The sequence below is a fragment of the Capra hircus genome, chromosome 8 (assembly GCF_001704415.2).
Source record: "Capra hircus breed San Clemente chromosome 8, ASM170441v1, whole genome shotgun sequence".
NCBI classification, from domain to species: domain Eukaryota; kingdom Metazoa; phylum Chordata; class Mammalia; order Artiodactyla; family Bovidae; genus Capra; species Capra hircus.
Genome location: NC_030815.1, coordinates 71347594 through 71370098, shown reverse-complemented (window position 1 = coordinate 71370098; position 22505 = coordinate 71347594). Strand labels below are relative to the sequence as shown.

General features: G+C 37.8%; 1 protein-coding gene across 1 annotated transcript in view; it reads right to left on the bottom strand.

Moving 5' to 3' along the window:
• Positions 1337-22505, bottom strand: part of ADAM28 (ADAM metallopeptidase domain 28) — a 77116-nt gene continuing 55947 nt past the window's right edge. Inside the window, exons 16-21 of the mRNA XM_005684210.3 lie at positions 21405-21564; positions 20386-20466; positions 19501-19579; positions 8247-8355; positions 7229-7304; positions 1337-3665 (exon numbers count right to left, since the gene is read on the bottom strand). Coding sequence (XP_005684267.3) covers positions 3645-3665; positions 7229-7304; positions 8247-8355; positions 19501-19579; positions 20386-20466; positions 21405-21564 — 526 coding nt within the window. The 3' untranslated portion in view covers positions 1337-3644. The remainder of the gene's footprint in view (positions 3666-7228; positions 7305-8246; positions 8356-19500; positions 19580-20385; positions 20467-21404; positions 21565-22505) is intronic.

The window sequence follows — 22505 nt, the reverse complement described above, 5'->3', positions numbered from 1 at the left end:
GGTTTTTCCAGTAGTCATGTACGGATGTGAGAGTTGGACTGTGAAGAAGGCTGAGGGCAGAAGAATTGATGCTTTTGAACTATGGTGTTGGAGAAGACTCTTGAGAGTCCCTTGGACTGCAAGGAGATCCAACCAGTCCATTCTGAAGGAGATCAGTCCTGGGTGTTCTTTGGAAGGAATGATGCTAAAGCTGAAGCTCCAGTACTTTGGCCACCTCATGCGAAGAGTTGACTCATTGGAAAAGACACTGATGCTGGGAGGGATTGGAGGCAGGAGGAGAAGGGGACGACCGAGGATGAAATGGCTGGATGACATCACTGATTCGATTCGATGGACGTGAGTCTGAGTGAACTCTGGAACTTGGTGATGGACAGGGAGGCCTGGCCTGCTGAGATTCATGGGGTCACAAAGAGTCGGACACGACTGAGCGACTGAACTGAACTGAACTGATATACATACAATGGAATATTACTTAATCTTTAAAAATGAAGGAAATCCTGTCATAGGCAACAGCATGGGTGAACCTGGAGGACATTATGCTAAATATAATAAATGAATCACAGAAGAACAAATATTGCATGATTCCATTTATATGGGGTATATAAAATAGGCAAACTCATGGAAGCAAAGCATAAAATTGTGATTTCAAGATTAGGAGTGGATGGGGAATGGGGAATTGCTAATCAATAGGTATAAAATTTCCATTTTGAAAGATGAATAAGAATATAGAGCTGCTATATAATATTGTACTTATATTAATAGATAATATTTTATGGTACATTTAAATATCTGTCAAGAGGACAGATGTTATGTCAAATGTTCTTACCACAATACATTTTTTAAAATTTATTTTAAAAAAAGAATATGGACTTCAACACTAGGTGTGATAGAGAAAAGAGTTAAATTGTTTTTTCAGATTTTTTTTCATATGAACTATGTTTTAAAGTCTTTATTGAATTTGTTGCATACGTCTGTTTTACATTTTAGCTTATTAGCCATGGGGAATGTGGAATTTTAGCACCCAGACCAGGGATTGAACTTGTAACTCCTGCACTGCAAGGTGAAATCTTCACCACTGGACAGCCAGGGAAGTCCTAAGAGTTAAATTTTAAAAAAGAGACACTTTCATAATAAATTGCATACTATAGTTTTCTCCTGCTTAGTAACTTAGTGGAAATTAAATCCAGGGCTAATTGCTAAGCAATGTCTAAAGTTGTCATTGGCAAAGCAAGGTCTTTTTCTGAAAGCAATATGTGGCAGTGATGTTGAAGAGGAAAGCATGTATCCCAATAATAGAAGCAGTTACTTTATTAATCAGGATGGCTTCCGTGGCAAGTAAGAGCAAATCTAATTTGACAAATTTTATTGGTCATAAACAGAAGTCCCAAGAAAGTACACAATGACTCAGGCAGTTATTAATTTACCAATTTATGACAGCATTAAAAGACCAGGTTGTATTCTTTTCATCTTTCTGCTCTATCTTATTCAGTAAGAACTAGGATACCTTTCTTAGAAATTCCCTAACATATCTCTAGACTTGTCCCATCAGCAAAAATACTGCTGCGTTTGTTTTGTTTTTAATATTCCTCGGTCCAAAGCCTACTTCAATGCAGTTACCTCAAAAAGAAGGATAAGAAGACAATTTAAAAAAAAAAAAGAGCAAATGACTAAATGGAATTAGACAACTAAGAAAAACACAGTTTTCCTTTTAGGAAACTCTGCATATAAAACTCCTTAATAAATGCTTTTCAAGAGTGATGTCAGCATCATGACAATGTGAGATGTTCCCTTTGTCTCTTTCCTTCAATCTACAAACAGTAAAACATCCATAACTCAAAGGTGTCTTTGTCCAACACACATGGGCAGCAGAGCATTCCACATAGCTGTCCTTCTAAAAGGTGGGTGGACTAGAAGACAGAGGAGGCGAAACAAGGGAAAGAGCAGATGCCGTGCCTGCCATCCTGGATCCCTCCAGCTGAGCCCACAGCTTCAGAGAACAGGTAGTTTCAGGGGAGGCAGTCTATACAATGCTGGCCTCCTGGCTGCAGGAGATGGTTGTGGCCAAGGGAACCGGAGAGCAGTGGGCATGCAATCTCAGCCCTCCAACTGTGGATGCACCTGTAACTCTGCCTCCTCCATCTGCAGTAATGGTACACACACCTCCAAATCAATCAACCATTGGTAAGGAAATGAGATTATTGTGATTGATTTACTGTGATAGAAATTTATTCAGGAGATGGAGTTAGGATTACCATTAATTTTTTTTTAATTTTATATTGCAATATAGCTGATTTACAATGTTGTGTTAATGTTAGGTATACAGGATAAGTGATTTAATCATACACACTCATGTATCTACAGAGGATGAGACAGTTGGATAACATCACCGACTCAACTGACATGAGTTTGAACAAGCTCTGGAAGATGGTAAAAGACAGGGGGAAAAAAAAAGACAGGGAAGCCTGGCGTGCTATAGTCCATTATGTCACAAAGAGTTGGACATGACTGAGTGACTGAAGAACAACATATATCTATTCCTTTTCAGATACTTTTCCCATAGAGGTTATTACAGAGATTTTTTTTAATATGAAAAAATGAAAAAAAAAATTGAGTTCTGAAAGGGAAGAAAGTTTTAGTAGGCAATCTACCAACTCTGTTCCATCACTAGTCAACTAAGCCAATGGTTACTGTTGGCAATGTGATTGCAGCGTTGACAAATCATTTGATTACTTTTAAAATGCTGGTATCTGGATGTTTATGCAAGATTTCTCAATTTTTAAATATTGGCAATACATTCAAAACACTCGAAAATACTTTTTTGGCCAAAATTATTCAGGCCAAATAAAATAAATCTGCAGTCCAAAAACATCCTGCAAGTCACCAATTTACAAACTCTGGTTTATGTTAGTAATTTATTTCTGGTTTATGTTATCAATTTATTTAACTAAAACTTTTCTACTTAGTAATGTTCACTTTATGCTTGCCAATAACTGAATTATACAAATTCCTATAAAAATTTAGTTAATAAAGCTTAATCAGTTGTAGTGAACTTCCAATTACGCAGCTAATAAGGACAGCAGAAGATAATGTAGGAAAAAGATATTATGTAAACCAGAGAAGGTTTATATAATTTTTTTTTGTAACTAAGTGCTCTAGTTTGACAGTTTCATGGTTCAAACAGTTAAGATGTTGCTAGTTATTTAATGATGAGTGTGCAATTTTCTCCCAGTTTCCTGTGATTTCTTATTTTTTATTATCATTAGAGGGTGAATTAATTCCTAGCAAGTGAGAAAATAAAGGTGCACAAGTCCTGTAACAAATATTAGCCAGCATCATGGTCAAAAATGGGGTGTGGGAAAGATTAGGAAATTCACCTAATTAGAAATATCAGCTTCGTAGCTCATTGTTTAGAATCATCCTCTTTCCCATAAGTATGGAGAACAGAAAATTTTAATTCATACAAAGACTATCAAGAGTATGTCTCTCTTGAAATTTTGTGTCATTAAAGTGTAATCAAGAAATAGTAGCCTTGCTGGGTATTGATGGCAAATAATAGAGAGGAAGTAAGTACATTTCTCTTCCATCCAGATTGTCCAGTCTTCCAAGTTGATCATTTACCCGGCAACACTTGTTTAGGTGTTACTTCAGATTTTTGGATTGGAGTCCTAAAGAAAGACAAAACTCTTAAATAATGATTTTTTCCTAAAAATGTAGATAACCTTTAACTATTAAGAAGTTAAAATGTATTCTTTGTAGTCACATGTCCTTTTCTATAGATTCTGTGATACTTCACAATGAAGGAGTGGGAACACAGGAGGGTAGAGAAAGAAAAAGAGAAAAACATCACACTGGGATCAAACTATCCATATGGGTGGGTACTTCTAGGAAAGAAGGTGGGGATCAGAAGAGCAGTGATATCATGCTGAGTGTTTTTCTGTGGGAAATTTTCTCCATCTCACTATCCCTGGGTAATATTTCTGAGAAAACAAAGAATATTGGGGTTATCACTTTCTAGTAAAGACCCTTACATCTTCTTTCTCTTGGTTATTGTCCATACTAGAGGGCAAACAGATACTAAAGCCTATTGCACAGTTATAGAGATACTGTCCTCAGTGAACATCTTCTTGAAAGACATGGTTAGAATTTCTGTCCTTGATTCTAGGAGTGCTACAAGATTGTAACAGTTTGACTATGTATCACTAATCTTAGGTTTAGACACTGGATTATCCTTGAAAACAGTAGAAGAAAGTCCTTTTATGTTTCTATGCTATAATAGAAACAAAAATAATGGTCAGCATTAAAAATGTTATTCACTTCTTGTCTTTACTGTACTCATTTCCTTACTTCAGTTCTTCCTTACTTCCTTGTCACTTACTTTTTTTAAAAGATTTTTTGATGTGGACCCTTTTTAGAGACTACAGAATTTGTTACAATATTGCTTCCATTTTTTTTCAATGTTTTGGTTCTTTTCTCATGAGGCATGTGGGATCCTAGGACCCCAATCAGGGACTGAACCTATATCCCCACATTGGAAGGTAAAGTCCCAACCAGTGGACCACTAGGGAAGTCTTGGCCACTTATTTTAATTTCTACCTGACTCTCAGGGTACAGTACAGACTCCAACCAGTTGGTCAGTGGATTTTCCTCTTACTATACCATTTGTAGCCCATTCCTTATCCCTTCACCATACTTTTCTCTGTAGCATCATCTACTTTGGCACTCATCACATATGAGGCATTCCATGGGCTTCCCTAGTGGCTCAGACAGTAAAGAATTTGCCTGCAATGTGGGAGACCTGGGTTCAGTCTCTGAGTCAGGAAGGTCCCCTGGAGGAGGGCATGGTAACCCAACTCAGTATTCTTGCCTGGAGAATGCCCACAGACAGAGGGTCACAAAGAGTCAGACATGACTGAGCAACTAGGCACACACAGCACAGGTGCTCCATACGTATATGACTTGCTTTCCCAGCAAAAATGCAAAAATCATTGAAAAAATGACCTTAAGTTTTAGTTCTTTCTCATTTACTCACAATAGAGTACCAAGTAGGAGGCAAGATTCTCAGGATCCAGTTGAATGAATGACTCTACCTCTTCATGGGTTTTGGCTTTTATTCTGGATTTCCCTTTATGGACTCTTTTTCATACACTTCCTCCTCTAGAAAACTGTGACTAGTAGAGGCCTTATTCTATCTAGAATAAGGAAGTAAAATCTAATTTATAACACAGTTTTATGTCCTCCAAACTATGCATCTAGAGACTATCCTTTGAAGGAGACAATTCATCTTCTACAGCAGAACCATGTATCCCTTTTAAACAATTATATAACAGAACTATTTTTAACAGTCAAAATAATAGCCATACTAATTTATAAATAGTGAGGAGGGAGGTCTTGCTTTCTCCAATATTCCTTTGGGCTACAATCTCTCACGTTAGCATAGAGCATCCTAGAATGGAACCCAGAGTTTGAAAGATATCATCCACATTGGGCACAAGGGTTCTTTCAAACATTGCCAGTGACCATCTGATACTTACAAGAAAAGAGGATGATACAGATATAGAAATCAGTGGTGGAGGAAAACTTGGATTTGTAGGTAGCTAGCATGAAGGTTAAAAAAAATACTTAATTAAAAAATGGGGCCTTGAAAATAGGTGTGTTTAAAAGAAAGGTTTATGTGGCTCGGCTGGTAAAGAATCCACCCGCAATGTGGGAGACCTTGGTTTGATCCCTGGGTTGGAAAGATCCCCTGGGGAAGGGAAAGGGTACCCACTCCAGTGTTCTGGCCTAGAGAATTCCATAGACTGTATAGTCCATGGGGTAGCAAAGAGTCAGACACAACTGAGTGACTTTCACTAAGTCATTTTCAGATATAGAAAACTAGGAATAATCTAAACCTGTATATTTACATACGGGCTTCCCGAGTCTTCTCAGGTGGTGCTAAGGGTAAAGAACCTGCCTGCTAATGCAGGAGGTGCAAGAGATGCAGGTTCAGTCCCTCAGTTGGGAAGATCCTCTGGAAGAGGGCATGGCAACCCCTTCCAGTGTTCTTGCCTGGAGAATCCCATGGACAGAGGAGCCCAACAGGCTATGGTCCATGAAGTCACAAAGAGTCAGACATGACAAAAGTGACTTACCATGCATGAACATATGTTTACTGCTTTCATTTAGGTGTACACATACAGTTCAGAAATAAACTCAATGCCAACAGACATAGAAAGCTATGTTCATCATATGTCCATAAAATATTTATATTGAATTCTGAAAATTGTAAAGCACTATAGAATTTAAAGAATCTTTCATTTAATAAGAACATATACATTTTAAAAAATGAAATATTAAGTTTCTTAATTTCAGCTTCCAAATAAGCACCTTTTCTGATAATGTGAGCTCAGAACTAAGATGGCACCAAGAAACTAGAGGGACAATCATAGTGACCCAGTCTCTGCACTCTGCTGGGTACAAAGCTATCAGAGATGGTTATGTTTCCATCAAAAACATTATTATCAATGTCACTATCGTTAACCACTTGCTATCTAAATTTCTAAACTTGCAGGATACAACTAGGGCATTAAAGATTATACATATTACATGTATTGTCATACAAGTGTACATGTTGTTGCTGTTATAGTTGCTAAGTCATGTCCGACTCTTTGAACTATTGCCTGCCAGGGTCTTCTGTCCATGGGATTCTCCAGGCAAGAATACTGGAGTGGGTTGCCATGTCCTCTTGCAGGGATCTTCCTGACCCAGGGATCGAAACCTCGTCTGATGTCTCCTGCATTGGCAGGCAGATTCTTTACCACTAGCACCACCTGGGAAGCCCACAAGTATACATATTATCATCGTTATCAGGATATTGCAAAAGGAATAAGGAATTGACCTAGAATCACACAGAGAGAGATAAAGAGAGGGAGAGGAAGCTGGCATCTACCTTTCTTTTGTTTTTTGTTTTTTTTAATCTCTTTGCCTTTTGTAAACCACAGCAAAGCGGCCTCTACATTTTAGAGAGAAAAGCAACCTCTACATTTTAGAGAGTCTTTTGCATTTAACAAAAGGCAAAGGCGAACTTTCTGAATGTGTAGTTACAAAACTTGCAGTCCTTGCTACATACTAGTACTACATACTAGTGAGATAGATTTGTAAAACATTGCTGAGTAGAAATGACAGCTAAAGAGAGAGAGAAGGTCATAAGCTGGGGTCCACAGAAAACACACTACAGACTCTGGTTCACCTCTTGGGGTTGAACAGTCTTCGCCATCTGTGGTTTCTTCTGATTGTGTAGGCCGGTATCAATGGTAGACAGTGGCCTGTGTAAAAGCATAGCATTTACAGTGACTTAGCAGTGTCTTTACCACAAGAGGGAGATTTGAGAGAAGTCTGCTCCTTTCCTTTGCCTTTCTGTGTCCTTCTTGGTAACTGCTGGGCTTTTCGTCTGCTCCCTAGGACATCCTCCGGGTTTCCCTTTTCTGTAATTCATAATGATCACCACTGATTTTCTTTTTGATTCTCTACCAAGCCATGATATCTAATCATGATGGTCTTGAGTCCAGTTTTTATCTAAATTATGTCTTTTAAGTAAATAAAGATTTATTTTATTCATTAAATACTTATCAGAAGCCCATTCTGAGTGAATAAGTCAGTCTTTTGAAAATGCTGGAAAGATACTGTAGTGTCAAGATTATGTTTTAAAGACTGACTGATGTAGGTGCAAATCTAGATTTCATTACTTAGGTTGTAAGACTTTAAACATGCTTGCTTACCTCCCTGAGCTTCTGTTTCCACATCAGTAAAAATGTGGAGTCCCTAACCTTGCAGGATTGTTGTGAGGATAAATATATACCTTTTCATCTATAAAGTGGAAATACTAATAAGTAAATCTTATTTCCTTGTGAAGATTAAATGTTCTTATGAAGATTAGATGATATAATATATGCAAAAGGGCTAACCAAGGTGCTTGCTATAAAGCTGTCATCAATACATTTTAAAGACTGTATCTGTATAATGAGTGTTAAAATATTTAATAATGAGAGCTCTTCTTATTATGAATTATAAACAGTGATAAACAGAAGAAAAAAAGCAGGTCTTCCTGTGAAAAATGCCCCCAGTAAACAGACTACCAAGCATCTGGTCTGAGAAAAATGTATCTGTAGTTATCTCTGAGTACTTGAAGCAAACTAAAATGAGATGAAATTTGATAATTTGGGTCGTTACATTTATAGTGAATCAGCTGTCCCCAAAGCAGGGCCTACCTCTGGACTAGCTTCTGCTTTTCTCTGGAGCTTCGGCATCGGATTACTATAGCAACCACCACAAATATGACAGCCACAGGGAACAGCACCCCAACCACAATGGAGAAGTCTGCAACAGAGAACAAGGGCCTCATGAAAATATGATCAGTTCACAAATACACATCACACTGGTCCTGATTTCTTTATCACAAACATCATCGATCCTCTTTCCAAAGAACATGTGTTCCCTGGAAAATCTCTCATAGCCAGTAAAATGAAAATGTATCTTGATAATGATTATCATAATGTTATTTAGATAAAGGGGCTAAAGAGGATCTATGCAGAACATTTTACATGAGATTAGTAAAGCATCGAAATAACTGAGAATGCTTAGAAGGAATAAATTGAAAACAAAAGGCTGGAAGATCAGAAAGTGTATGAAGTAAGGGGGATGGCAGAAGAGGAAAGAAGCATTTTTTAAAATTCAACCTTGGAATAAAGCACGTAAAAATAACCTAAAGTCCTGAAATCCTACTCCTCTTAGGAGCAAATAAGAAGCTGAGACATAAAAAAGAGAACAAATGGATAATTGATAACTGATAGATAGATGGGACATAAGTGAGTATTCTATTGATGTTTACTCTATATTAGAATTATATTTGGGGGGGTTATAAGATCACTTCATGGGAAATAGATGGGGAAACAGTGGAAACAGTGGCTGACTTTATTTTTGGGGGCTCCAAAATCACTGCAGATGGTGACTGCAGCCATGAAATTAAAAGGTGCTTACTCCTTGGAAGGAAAGTTATGACCAACCTAGATAGCATATTCAAAAGCAGAGACATTACTTTGCCAACAAAGGTCTCTCTAGTCAAGGCTATGGTTTTTCCAGTGGTCATGTATGGATGTGAGAGTTGGACTGTGAAGAAAGCTGAGTGCTGAAGAATTGATGCTTTTGAACTGTGGTGTTGAAGAACACTCTTGAGAGTCCCTTGGACTGCAAGGAGATCCAACCAGTCCATCCTAAAAGAGATCAGCCCTGGGTGTTCTTTGGAAGGAATGATGCTAAAGCTGAAACTCCAGTACTTTGGCCACCCCATGCGAAAAGTTGACTCATTGGAGAAGACTCTGATGCTGGGAGGGATTGAGGGCAGGAGGAGAAGGGGACGACCGAGGATGAGATGGCTGGATGGCATCACTGACTCGATGGACGTGGGTTTGGGTGAACTCCGGGAGTTGGTGATGGATAGGGAGGCCTGCATACTGCGATTCATGGGGTCGCAAAGAGTTGGACATGACTGAGTGACTGAACTGAACTGAAGATGTTTTCTATTTTATCTACAGCCTAGTTAATGAGTGCAACTTTAATCTTCTGTTATCTCATATATTAATTTCTCATAATAATCTGAAACCGCAAAGACCGGGGGTACAAGTTTGAAGAGCGATGCCAACAGCTACTGACTGCTCTCTTATTACAGAGATCACTAAATCAATAATAATACTTTTTTGGCATAAATGCAAGAAAAGCTCACAAACGTGAACACACATGCATGCAGAAAGGTAGAGACCTCAGAAGTAGAATTCTAGGTAAGATAATAATTGTTTAAATACTAAATACTCTCTACCCTCCATAAAAATTTCTATCCAAAAAACCAAAGGAAATGCAATTATAAGGTATTTGTGTTAGAAATAGTATAGATATGTTCAGAACTTTTTTAGTGTACTTGCACTAACAACACTGTAGGTAATTTCAAAAGAGTGACATAGTCCAGAGGAAATAAAGACGAACTCAGCAGTACTTCACAGACACCCATAATTTGAAAGGTCGTGGTCTAGGTATAAAGCTGGGGCATGACAGATGGAGAGTATTATAACAGGAAGCAGCTTTATAGTTGAAGATGGCAGTGTCTGAACAGAAAACACAGTCTTTTCTATTTCTGGAAACGTAGGTCCAGGAAATTTGAACCAGCTCTCTCACTAAAAACAGCAAATTGAACTTAAAAAAAAAAAAAAAAAGCTTCCTAAAAACACAGAAGTGCTAAAGAATAGGGGGAAATTACTCTGGAGTGAGAGAAAATTAGTTTGGAATGAGAGAGCAGGAACTCAGAAAGACAGAAAGGAGAATGATTCTGGATGAAAGCCCAGAAATGCACAAAAGAATGAAGAGTAAATAAACCAAGACTGAACCTTAATGTAAACTGCAGACTTTGGGTGATAATCATGCCTCCATGTAGGTTCATTAACTATAACAAACATTGCACTCTGGTGGGGGATGTTAGTGGTGGGGATGACTGTGCACGTTTGGGGCAGAATACATGGGAAACCTTTGTACTTTCTACTCAGTTTTCCTGTGGAGTTAAAATCAGCTCTAAAAAGTAAAGTCTGTATTAAAAGAAATAAACTGGAAATTCTTATGATGGCCACTTAAAGAATACAAAATAAATGCATAATCTCCAAATTAATAAAAAGAAAACTGGAGTGATTAAAATCCTTATGACGCCCATAAGATAAGAAAGAAGAGAAAAAGGAAGAGACCAGATAGGAAGAATACACCCAAGTATATCAGTAATTACATTTAATTTAAATGGACCAGATTTTTAAAAAATTATTATCAATCTAAATTTTTTTTTAATTTTTATTTTTACTATATTTTACTTTACAATACTGTATTGGTTTTGCCATACATTGAAAATTTTAAATATATTTGTATTTTTAAAATGAGAGGCAGATGTAAAACATGAGGTTTCAGAAAGGATGAAAATAAAAGTAAGAAAAAAGTTAGAACAAAATAAATATGGTACAGCTACATTTTTCTCCATGATCTGCAGACTTTAAAAGGCAAGAAAACTAGAGATACATACAAGCATTTCATAATGACTAGAGTGTTAATTCACTGGGAAGACATACAATTCTAAGCCTTTTTGTAGTGGATATCAAGGTCTCAAAATATATAGGCATTAATAGACCCAGAATTTTCTTGGGCTGCAAAATCACTGCAGATGGTGACTGTAGCCATGAAATTAAAAGATGCTTTCTCTTTGGAAGAAAAGCTATGACAAACCTAGACAGCATACTAAAAAGCAAAGACATTACTTTACTGACAAAGGTCTGTCTAGTCAAAGCTGTGATTGTTCCAGTAGTCATGTATGAATGTGAGAGTTGGACTGTAAAGAAAGTGGAGTGTTGAAGAATTGACGCTTTTGAACTGCGGTGCTAGAGAAGACTCTTGAGAGTTCCTTGAGCTGCAAGGAGATCCAACCAGTCAATCCTAAAGCAAATGAGTCCTGAATATTCATTGAAAGGACTGATGCTGAAGCTGAAGCTCCAATACTTTGGCCACCTGATGCAAAGAGCTGACTCATTAGAAAAGATTCTGATGCTGGGAAAGATTGAAGGCAGGAGGAGAAGGGGACGACAGAGGGTGAGATGGTTGGATGGCATCACCAACTCGATGGACATGAGTTTGAGCAAGCTCTGGGAGTTGGTGACAAACAAAGAAGACTTCAGTCCATGGAGTCACAAAAATCGGACATGACTGAGTGACTGGACTGAACTGAACTGAATAGAACAAGAAGTGATAGCCAAATTCACAATTACACTGGGGATTTTAACACTTGTGGCTCTGTAATTGGTACAACAAACAAACAAGATATCAGTAAGGATTAAAATATTACACACAACTAACAAACATGGATTAAAAAACACGGACAATACTGCACATAACTGCATAATACATATTTTTTTGTGCGCAGACACAACACCTACAATATGGGCATATGCTGAGTCATAGAAAGTGTCAATAAATTTCAACACATTCTCAACACTGTAGATTTTCTGATCTCTATGGAATTATGCTGCATATAATGTTAACAATAGCTAGATAATCTGTATATGCATATATATTAAGAAATATACAACTAAACATTTCAAGGGCAAAGAAGAAAGCAGATGGAAAATTGAAAATAATTTAAGTCAAATGATAATGAAATTATCAGTTACCATATGGGCTACAAACTGAAAACTAAAGAAGCAAAGATTTCTTTCAAGAATTTTAAGATGAAATAAATTTAAGGAAAGGGAATTGTATAAAGCAGACTTTGAAATAGCAAAAAAAAAAAAAAAAGTTTGAAAAAGAAAAACAAACCATAAAGAATAAAGTTTTAAAATTTTGTTAGGATAATACAAAAAAAGATAAAAAAAGCATGCTACAGATCCTATAGATATTGAAAAGATAAGTAAGTATTATGAGGAATTTTAAACCAAAACATTGAAATTCAAGTGAACGAGGAAAATGTCTAGTAAAATATACTAAAACTTGTATAAGAAGATATAAAAAACCTGAAGGTTCTTATAACTACTAAAGACATTGGATCTTTAATTAAAATATTGCTCAGAACTCTAGGCCCATTTGGGTACTGACAAGTTCTAAACAGATGTTTAGGGAGGATCTTCCATTCTTACATAAATTTTTCCAGAGAATTTAGATAAATGAGAACACTCCACTTTACTTAATGATTAACATAATCCTGTACTCAGATTTATAAAGACACAATGAGAAAATTATAGGCATCACCCATGAACATAAAGTAATAGCAGACATCACCCATCAGTATCTATTCAGCTGAGTCCAGTTCAGTCGCTCAGTCTGTTCGACTTTTTGCGACCCCATGAACTGCAGCTCGCCAGGCCTCCCTGTCCATCACCAACTCTTGGAGTTCACTCAAGCTCATGTCCATCGAGTCGGTGATGCCATTCAGCCATTTCATCTTCTGTCATCCCCTTCTCCTCCTGCCCCCAATCCCTCCCAGCATCAGAGTCTTTTCCAGTGAGTCAACTCTTCGCATGAGGTGGTCAAAGTATTGGAGTTTCAGCTTTAGCATCATTCCTTCCAAAGAATACCCAAGATTGATCTCCTTTAGAATGGACTGGTTGGATCTCCTTGCAGTCCAAGACACTGTCAAGAGTCTTCTACAACACCACCATTCAAAAGCATCAATTCTTTGGCGTTAAGCTTTCTTCACAGTCCAACTCTCACATCCATACATGACTACTGGAAAAACCATAGCCTTGACTATGACCTTTGTTGGCAAAGTCTGCTTTTGAATATACTATCTAGGTTGGTCATAACTTTCCTTCCAAGGAGTAAGCGTCTTTTAATTTAATGGCTGCAATCACCATCTGCAGTGATTCTGGAGCCCCCAAAAATAAAGTCTGACACTGTTTCCACTGTTTCCCCATCTATTTCCCATGAAGTGATGGGACCTGATGCCATGATTTTTGTTTTCTGGATGTTGAGTTTTAAGCCAACTTTTTCACTTTCCTCTTTCACTTTCATCAAGAAGCTTTTTAGTTCCTCTTCACTTTCTGCCATAAGAGTGGTGTCATCTGCATATCTGAGGTTATTGATATTTCTCCTGGCAATCTTGATTCTAGCTTGTGTTTCTTCCAGCCCAGCATTTCTCATGATGTACTCTGCATAGAATTAAATAAGCAGGGTGACAATACACAGCCTTCATGTACTCCTTTTCCTATTTGGAACAAGTCTGTTGTTCCATGTCCAGTTCTAACTGCTGCCTCCTGACCTGCATATAGGTTTCTCAAGAGGTAGGTCAGGTGGTCTGGTATTCCCATCTCTTTCAGAATTTTCCACAGTTTATTGTGATCCACAGAGTCAAAGGCTTTGGCATAGCCGATAAAGCAGAAATAGATGTTTTTCTGGAACTCTTTTGCTTTTTTGATGATCCAGTGGATGTTAGCAATTTGATCTCTGGTTCCTCTGCCTTTTCTAAAACCAGCTTGAATATCTGGAAGTTCACAGTTCACGTATTGCTGAAGCCTGGCTTGCAGAATTTTGAGCATTACTTTACTAGCGTGTGAGATGAGTGCAATTGTGAAGTAGTTTGAGCATTCTTTGGCATTGTCTTTCTTTGGGATTGGAATGAAAACTGACCTTTTCCAGTCCTGTGGCCACTGCTGAGTTTTCCAACTTTGATGGCATATTGAGTACAGCACTTTCACAGCATCATCTTTCAGGATTTGAAATAGCTCAACTGGAATTCCATCACCTCCACTAGCTTTGTTCGTAGTGATGCTTTCTAAGGCCCACTTGACTTCACATTCCAGGATGTCTGGCTCTAGATGAGTGATCACACCATCGTGATTATCTGGGTCGTGAAGCTCTTTTTTTGTACAGTCCTTCTCTGTATTCTTGCCACCTCTTCTTAATATCTTTTGCTTCTGTTAGGTCCATACCATTTCTGTCCTTTATCGAGCCCATCTTTGCATGAAATGTTCCCTTGGTATCTCTAATTTTCTTGGAGAGATCACTAGTCTTTCCCATTCTGTCGTTTTCCTCTATTTCTTTGCACCGATTTGTGAGGAAGGCTTTCTTATCTCTTCTTTCTATTCTTTGGAACTGCATTCAGATGCTTATATCTTTCTTTTTCTCCATTGCTTTTCACTTCTCTTCTTTTCACAGCTATTTGTAAGGCCTCCACAGACAGCCACTTTGCATTTCTGCATTTCTTTTCCATGGGGATGGTCTTGATCCCTGTCTCCTGTACAATGTCATGAACTTCCGTCCATAGTTCATCAGGCAATCTATCTATCAGATCTAGTCCTTTAAATCTATTTCTCACTTCCACTGTATAATCTTAAGGGATTTGATTTAGGTCATACCTGAATGGTCTAGTGATTTTCCCTACTTTCTTCAATTTAAGTCTGAATTTGGCAATAAGGAGTTCATGATCTGAGCCACAGTCAGGTCCTGGTCTTGTTTTTGCTGACTGTATAGAGCTTCTCCATCTGTGGCTGCAAAGAATATAATCAATCCGCTTTCAGTGTTGACCATCTAGTTATGTCCATGTGTAGAGCCTTCTCTTGTGTTGTTGGAAGAGGGTGTTTACTATGACCAGTGTGTTCTCTTGGCAAAACTCTATTAGGCTTTGCCCTGCTTCATTCCGTATTCCAAGGCCAAATTTGCCCATTACTCCAGGTATTTCTTGACTTCCTACTTTTGCATTCCAGTCCTTTATAATGAAAAGGACATCTTTTTTGGGTGTTAGATCTAAAATGTCTTGTAGGTCTTCATCGAACCGTTCAACTTCAGTTCTTCAGAGTTACTGGTTGGGGAATAGACTTGGATAACTGTGATATTGAATGGTTTGCCTTGGAAACGAACAGAGATCATTCTGTCATTTTTGAGATTGCATTCAAGTATTGCATTTTGGACTCTTTTGCTGACCATGATGGCTACTCCATTTCTTCTAAGGGATTCCTGCCCGCAGTAGTAGATATAATGGTCATCGGAGTTAAATTCACCAATTCCAGTCCATTTTAGTTGGCTGATTCCTAGAATGTCGATGTTCATTCTTGCCATCTCCTGTTTGACCACTTCCAATTTGCCTTGATTCATGGACCTGACATTCCAGGTTCCTATGCAATATTGCTCTTTACAGTATCGGACCTTGCTTCTATCACCAGTCACATCCACAACTGGGTATTGTTTTTGCTTTGGCTTCATTCCTTCATTCTTTCTGGAGTTATTTCTCCAGTGATCTCCAGTAGCATATTGGGCACCTACCAACCTAGGAGTTCTCTTTCAGTATCCTATCATTTTGCCTTTTCATACTGTTCATGGGATTCTCAAGGCAAGAATACCTAAGTGGCTTGCCATTCCCTTCTCCAGTGGACCACATTCTGTCAGACCTCTCCACCATGACCTGCTCATCTTGTTTGACCCCACACGGCATGGCTTAGTTTCATTGAGTTAGACAAGGCTGTGGTCCGTGTGATTAGATTGACTGGTTTCCTGTGATTATGGTTTCAGTGTCACTGTCCTCTGATGCCCTCTTGCAACACCTACGGTCTTACTTGGGTTTCTCTCACCTTGGATGTGGGGTGTCTCTTCATGGCTCCAGTGTATCTATAAAAGCTATTAAATATTTCCACGTTGGGTTTATGCAAGGAATGCAAAGTTAGATAAATGTTCAAGTATCAATCAATTTATTTTGCAATACCAACAAAGTAAAGAGTTAAAAATCTTAACCAATACATAAAAAGTACTTGATACGATTCTTAGCAAACTAGAAATAGAAGTGAATTTTCTTAGTCAGATGAAGAGGATCTAATATGAAATAATACCTTTAGGGAAAAGTACTGAAAGTCTTTCCTAAGATTGGGAAAGAAGTAAAGAGGCTTGCTATTTCTTGCTATCTCTTGCTACTTCTGTTCAACATTGCACAATGTTGAAAAAAAGTACAAGAAATTAAAATTGTGACTGTTAGAGAAGAAGTAGCAAAACTGTCATTTTTCTCAAACAGTATGATTGAATATGTAGAAAATATAAAAGAATTCATGTTACTAAAATTATTGACAGGTTAGCAGAGGTGCTTCATATAAAAACAAATATACAAAAATTAGTTGAAGTTCTATATTCTCAGTTCAGTTCAGTTCAGTTCAGTCCCTCAGTCGTGTCTGACTCTCCATGACCCCATGGGCTGCAGCCTACCAGGCTTCTCCATCCATGGGATTTTTCAGGCGAGAGTACTGGAGTGGGGTGCCATTGCCTTCTCTGATGTACTCTGCATATAAGTTAAATAAGCAAGGTGAAAATACACAGGCTTGACATACTCCTTTTCCTATTTGGAACCAGTCTGTTGTTCCATGTCCAGTTCTAACTGCTGCCTCCTGACCTGCATATAGGTTTCTCAAGAGGTAGGTCAGGTGGTCTGGTATTCCCATACTTTCAGAATTTTCCACAGTTTATTGTGATCCACACAGTCAACGTCTTTGGCATAGTCAATAAAGCAGAAATAGATGTTTTTCTGGTACTCTCTTGCTTTTTCGATGATCCAGCAGATGTTGGCAATTTTACCTCTGGTTCCTCTGCCTTTCCTAAATCTAGCTTGAACAACTGGAAGTTCATGGTTCATGTATTGCTGAAGCCTGGCTTGGAGAATTTTGAGCATTTATTTACTAGCGTGTGAGATGAGTGCAATTAATAAATCCAATTAATATATATTATATATAAAAATTCTATGGTGAAAATCATTGAATATTATTTGGCAAACTTAGAGAACGCTAAGTAAATGGGTACTTATTTCATGTACTGAGTTTGGAATTCAATATTTTATATATGCTCATTCTTCCCCAAGTGAATCTATAGACACAGCTTAGACTAACTTTAAATTCCAAGAGGAATTGTGTGTGTAACTTGAAAATCTGACTGTAAAATATATGTGGAAGTACAAAAGCTAATAGCCAACACATTCTTGAAGAACAAAATTAAAGGACTGCCTCTAAGATAACAAACTTATCTTAAAGATACAATAATAAAAAGAATATTATACTGGCATGTGTGTGGTCAGTCGTGTCAGACTCTTTGTGACCTCATGGACTGTAGCCTACCAGGCTCCTCTGTCCCTGGGATTCTCCAGGCAAGAATACTGGAGTGAGTTGTCATTTCCTCCTCCAGGAAGAGGAAATTTCCTCCTAATCCAGGGACTGAACTCACATCTCCTGAAATGGCAGGAAGATTCTTTATCACTGAGTCAGCTATGAAGCCCTTATACTGGCATATGGATAGTCAAATAGAACCCCCAGAAAAGTAGAAATATCTCAGAGAGACACACATGCGGACACATTTGCTTTTATTGGAAAATTGGTATTATAAAGCATTAAGGAAGCATATATTACACGGGCTTCCCAGGTGGTGCTAGTGGTAAAGAACCCACTTGCCAGTTCAGGAGACGCAAGAGACAAGGGATTGATCCCTGGGTCAGGAAGATCCTCTGGAGAAAGGCATGGCAACCCACCCCAGTATTCTTGCCTGGAGAATCCTATGGACAAAGAATCCTGGTGGGTTACAGTCCATGGGATCACAAAGAGTTGGACACTACTGAAACGATTTAGCACAACACAGATCTATTACATAAATGATGGTGTGACAATTGAGTATCTATCTGGGATAAAAGTGAAATTGAACACTTGCATCATACACAGAATAATTCCAGATACATTATAGATTTAAATTTGAAAAAGCAATAAAATAATCCTTTTTGGAAGATCATATATGGATATACATTCATTACTTTAGGATAGAAAAAAATTCCTTAAAACGGACACAAAAAGGAAAACTAATCATCAAGGAAATGATAAACAAATTGACTACATTACAATTAAAATCTTCTTTAATCACATGACATCACAAAGAGTGAGAAAACACAGAATGAATGGAGTTATTTGCAGAGCATATAACTGAAAAATAGCTTATATCGAATATGTTAAAACTTAAGTTAATAGGGGGTCAGGGAGATACCCAAAAGGAAAATACACAAAATGGCATGAACAAATATTTCATAAAAGAGAAAATGCCAATGGCCAAAAAAATTAAGAAAGGATTCTATCATTATTACTAGCTATAAAAATAATTTAAACGAAAATTTCAATGCGTTATCACTACTGACCCACAAGAGTTGCTAAAATATAACAATTCTATTTATGCCAAATCGCTTAAAGGTTGTAAAGCAATAGGAAGAGGTCCTGAGGAGGAGCAGCTGTTTCTAAAGTAACTGTAATGAAGAGCTCTGTCCTCAGTGCAAGGTATTTATCACCATGGCAACTGGAGGTGAGGCTCTCTGGCTGTTTCCACAATGAAGGTCTGAGGTCTATAGGAAGATCTGCCTATGCATAGAGCTCTCAGGCAGATCTCCAGTCAGGAGAGGTAAGGTCCAACAAGCATGCACACGTGCCAAGAAAACCCCTGTGAGCTAATTCAAGTCAACCTAATCCCACATTCAATGAAGGATCATATATCCTGAAGAAAAATAGCACAGTGCAATATAAGAGAAGAGAGGGTGAAAAAATAATTTCAACTCAGAAGAAATAGAGGTAATCTGGAGAAGAGACTGAACCTGCAAAAATAATAAGTCATATTCTTAGAGAGTTTTATGAGGATATTATACCTAGTATACCTTCAGTCAAGGCTGTTAGGAAAATGGGATGATCGTAAAGCAAGAAAACTCAGAAAATTAGAATGAAATGACAAATATAAAATTTCAAGGATTGTTTTGGTAAAATATAAAAACATAAGAGGGTGGGAAATATGATTTAAAACTTGGATGAGAAGCTTTGGAGATTAATATCGTGGATTTATTACCTACAGAACAGGAATTCCAAGAAGAAAGAGAAAAAGGCATGGAATCTTGCATAATAGGAAATAAATACTTGGAAGAGGTGAGCAATTTTCTCAAGTTAGACATGTAATGTTACGTACTGAAGACCGTGGAAGAACTAGAGCAGTCAGGAGGGGCCCATCCTTCTTTACACTGACACTGGAGCTCGTGGTCACACACCTAGAGGAGCAACGGTTCTGTTAGTTTTCTCACTGAACTAATGCTCAACACAAGGGCTTATTCATCCATAATTAAGCACATTTCAAAAAAAAAAAATGAAACAAAACAAAAGAATAACCCCCTGCTCTGCAGCCTTTCAACTACCTACATAATTTAAGCATCAATAACAGGAATTTCATAATGCCATCTGCAGCAACATAGATGAACTTAGAGAAATGTCATCCTGAGTGAAGTAAGTCAGGCAGAGAAGGAAGAATATCATATGACAGACTTATATGTGGAATCTAAAAGAACTGATAAAAATGAACTTAACAAAACAGAAAGAGACTCACAGACTTAAGAGAATGAAATTATGGTTGTTGGGGGGAAGGGATAGTTAGGGAGTTTGGGATGGAAATGTATACCTTGCTATATTTAAAATGGGTAACCAACAAAGACCTACTTACAGCATAGGAAACTCTGCTCAGTGTTATGCGGCAGGCTGGATGGGAGGGGAGTTTGGAGGAGAATGGATATGTGTGTGTGTGTGACCAAGTCCCTTTGATATTCGCCTGAAACTATCACAACATCATTTGTTTAATTGGCTATACGCCAAAACAAAATAAAAAGTTAAAAAAAAAACGGGAATTTCAGTATCAGGTTCTTTGAAGGAAGTTTTCATTGAATCAAAGTACTAAAGAGTTAGATAAACTTAATTGTTTTAATCATTCAACACTGAAACACTACATTAACATCATCCAAACTGTCTGACCTAAAATGACATAAGATTCAGCAAGCTTTGGGAAATACTGTCAAGACTTACTTACAGTGTGTCCTTTGCACTTAGAGGAGCAATTTGCTGATTTGTAAGTTCTTTCCATATCCACACATTCTGCATTAATGCAAACCTGAAAGTGATGTGAAAAACACAGAACTGACATGAATGTCCAAAGATATCACTTACGCAAACTGTTGACTCTTCAGGAGTTAATCTTATATTTTTAACTACTATTAATGCTATCAAGAGCTTCCCAGGTGGCTCAGTGGATAAAGAATCTGCCTGCAATGCAGGAGATGAAAGAGATATGTGTTCAGTCCCTTGATCTGGAAGATCCCCTAGAGGAGGAAATGGCAACCCACTCCAGTATTCTTACCTGGGAAATCCCATGGACAGAGGAGCCCGGCAGGCTACAGTCCACAGGGTCACAAAGAATCAGAAAAGACAGAAGCAACTAAGCATGCACGCACGCATTGTCATCAAACTTACTTTTTATTCGAGAAATCACAACATCCTTTTGAAAATAGGAAGATGGAATCTAGGTAATTTTTGTAATAAAATATTTAGGAAGTCCTCTCCAAAGAAAATTTCCTTACTTCATTCCTCATGGATTATTCCCTTAATCCGCCTCTTTAGTTCAGCTCTGTAGACTGATAGTTAGCACTGAGCTAAGCATTGCACATGATACAAGATACTGATTCCAAACAAAATTAACATGGAAAACGTGTTAATATCATATCATCTTTAAGATTAAAATAAAAATTTATGTAAAAATAAGTAGTATTGTTATGATTATATTTATTACTATCAGTGGCTATCATTTGCTGAGAACCTACCAATTTAGGGGCAGTAAAACTTGCCCAAATTTAACATCCTAGTGCTAAGCACATAATAGGTACTCATTAAATCACACTGAAGGGAAGAACACACTCATGCATACATGAATGGCATAAACATTACTTTGAAAATTGTGCTCCATGAAACACAGGGAGGCCCTGAGAAGAAAATAAACAAAACAAAAAACAAACAGAAAGAACATTCTGAGTAAAAGCCACAATTTCAACTCACCTTCTTATCTCCACATTTGGTTCCATTGATTACCATGCCAATTTCTTCTCTGCTGTCTTCAGGAGCAAATAGTTTACATGTTAGGAATGTGGCTATCCGTCCTTTCCAGGGCAGATAATCTGAGCCACCATGACAGAACAACTTCCCACACATGACATCTCTGAGGAAAAGCCAAAATTTGATGCAGTTGAAACACCAGGATCCAAACTGCAGTTTTATACAAATATAAATCACCTCCTGGACTATCAATATTTAACTAATGGTATTTTTCCCTAAGGCAGAGACTCCTAGTTCTCCTTTATACCAGTTTTCCCCTTATTCTTAAGTAATAGAACCACCATATTCAATGGTTTGCAAGGCCTGGCGTTGCTAAAAAAACAAACAAACAACAACAACAATAACAAAACCCTTGTCTCCCAGATTCCCTAATTTTGGCCAGTAACCTAAGTTCTGGCCAGTGGGAAGGATGCAGAACCTTAACTTCAGATTCTTGAAGGTGGCCTTATGTGAGGGTATGTGTTGTTGTTGATGTTTAGTCACTAAGTTGTGTCTGACTCTTCCGGACCCCATGGACCGCAGCACACTAGGCTTCCCTCTCCTTCACTATCTCCCGCAGTTTACTCAAATTCATGTCCACTGAGTTGGTGATTCTCTTCAACCATCTCACCCTCTGCATCCCCTTTCCCTTTTGCCTTCCATCTTTTCCAGTATCAGGGTCTTTTCCAGTGAGTCAGTTCTTTGCATCAGGTGACCAAAGTATTGGAGCTTCAGGTTCAACATCAGTTCTTAACATCAAGGAGGGCACCTAGGAAGTCAGTTTCTGTCTTGTTTCAGGTAAGGGTATTTACTTCATGAATTGCAGCAGAATAATTCTCTTGACTATAGTTGTATCAGTATAAGGCTGAGCCTTGGATGGCATTCCAAGGCATCATGTAGGTTCCTGAAAGAACTCCTGCAAATTCAGATGAAATTGCCAGGGGATCACTAACACCTTACATTCACTAGCAAGGGGAAGAAAGTCAATGTCAACAATATTGGTATCAATTGCTTTTATGTAAAATTTAGAGGAAAGCTGTGAAAAAAGTCTTCTGAGAGTGTTAG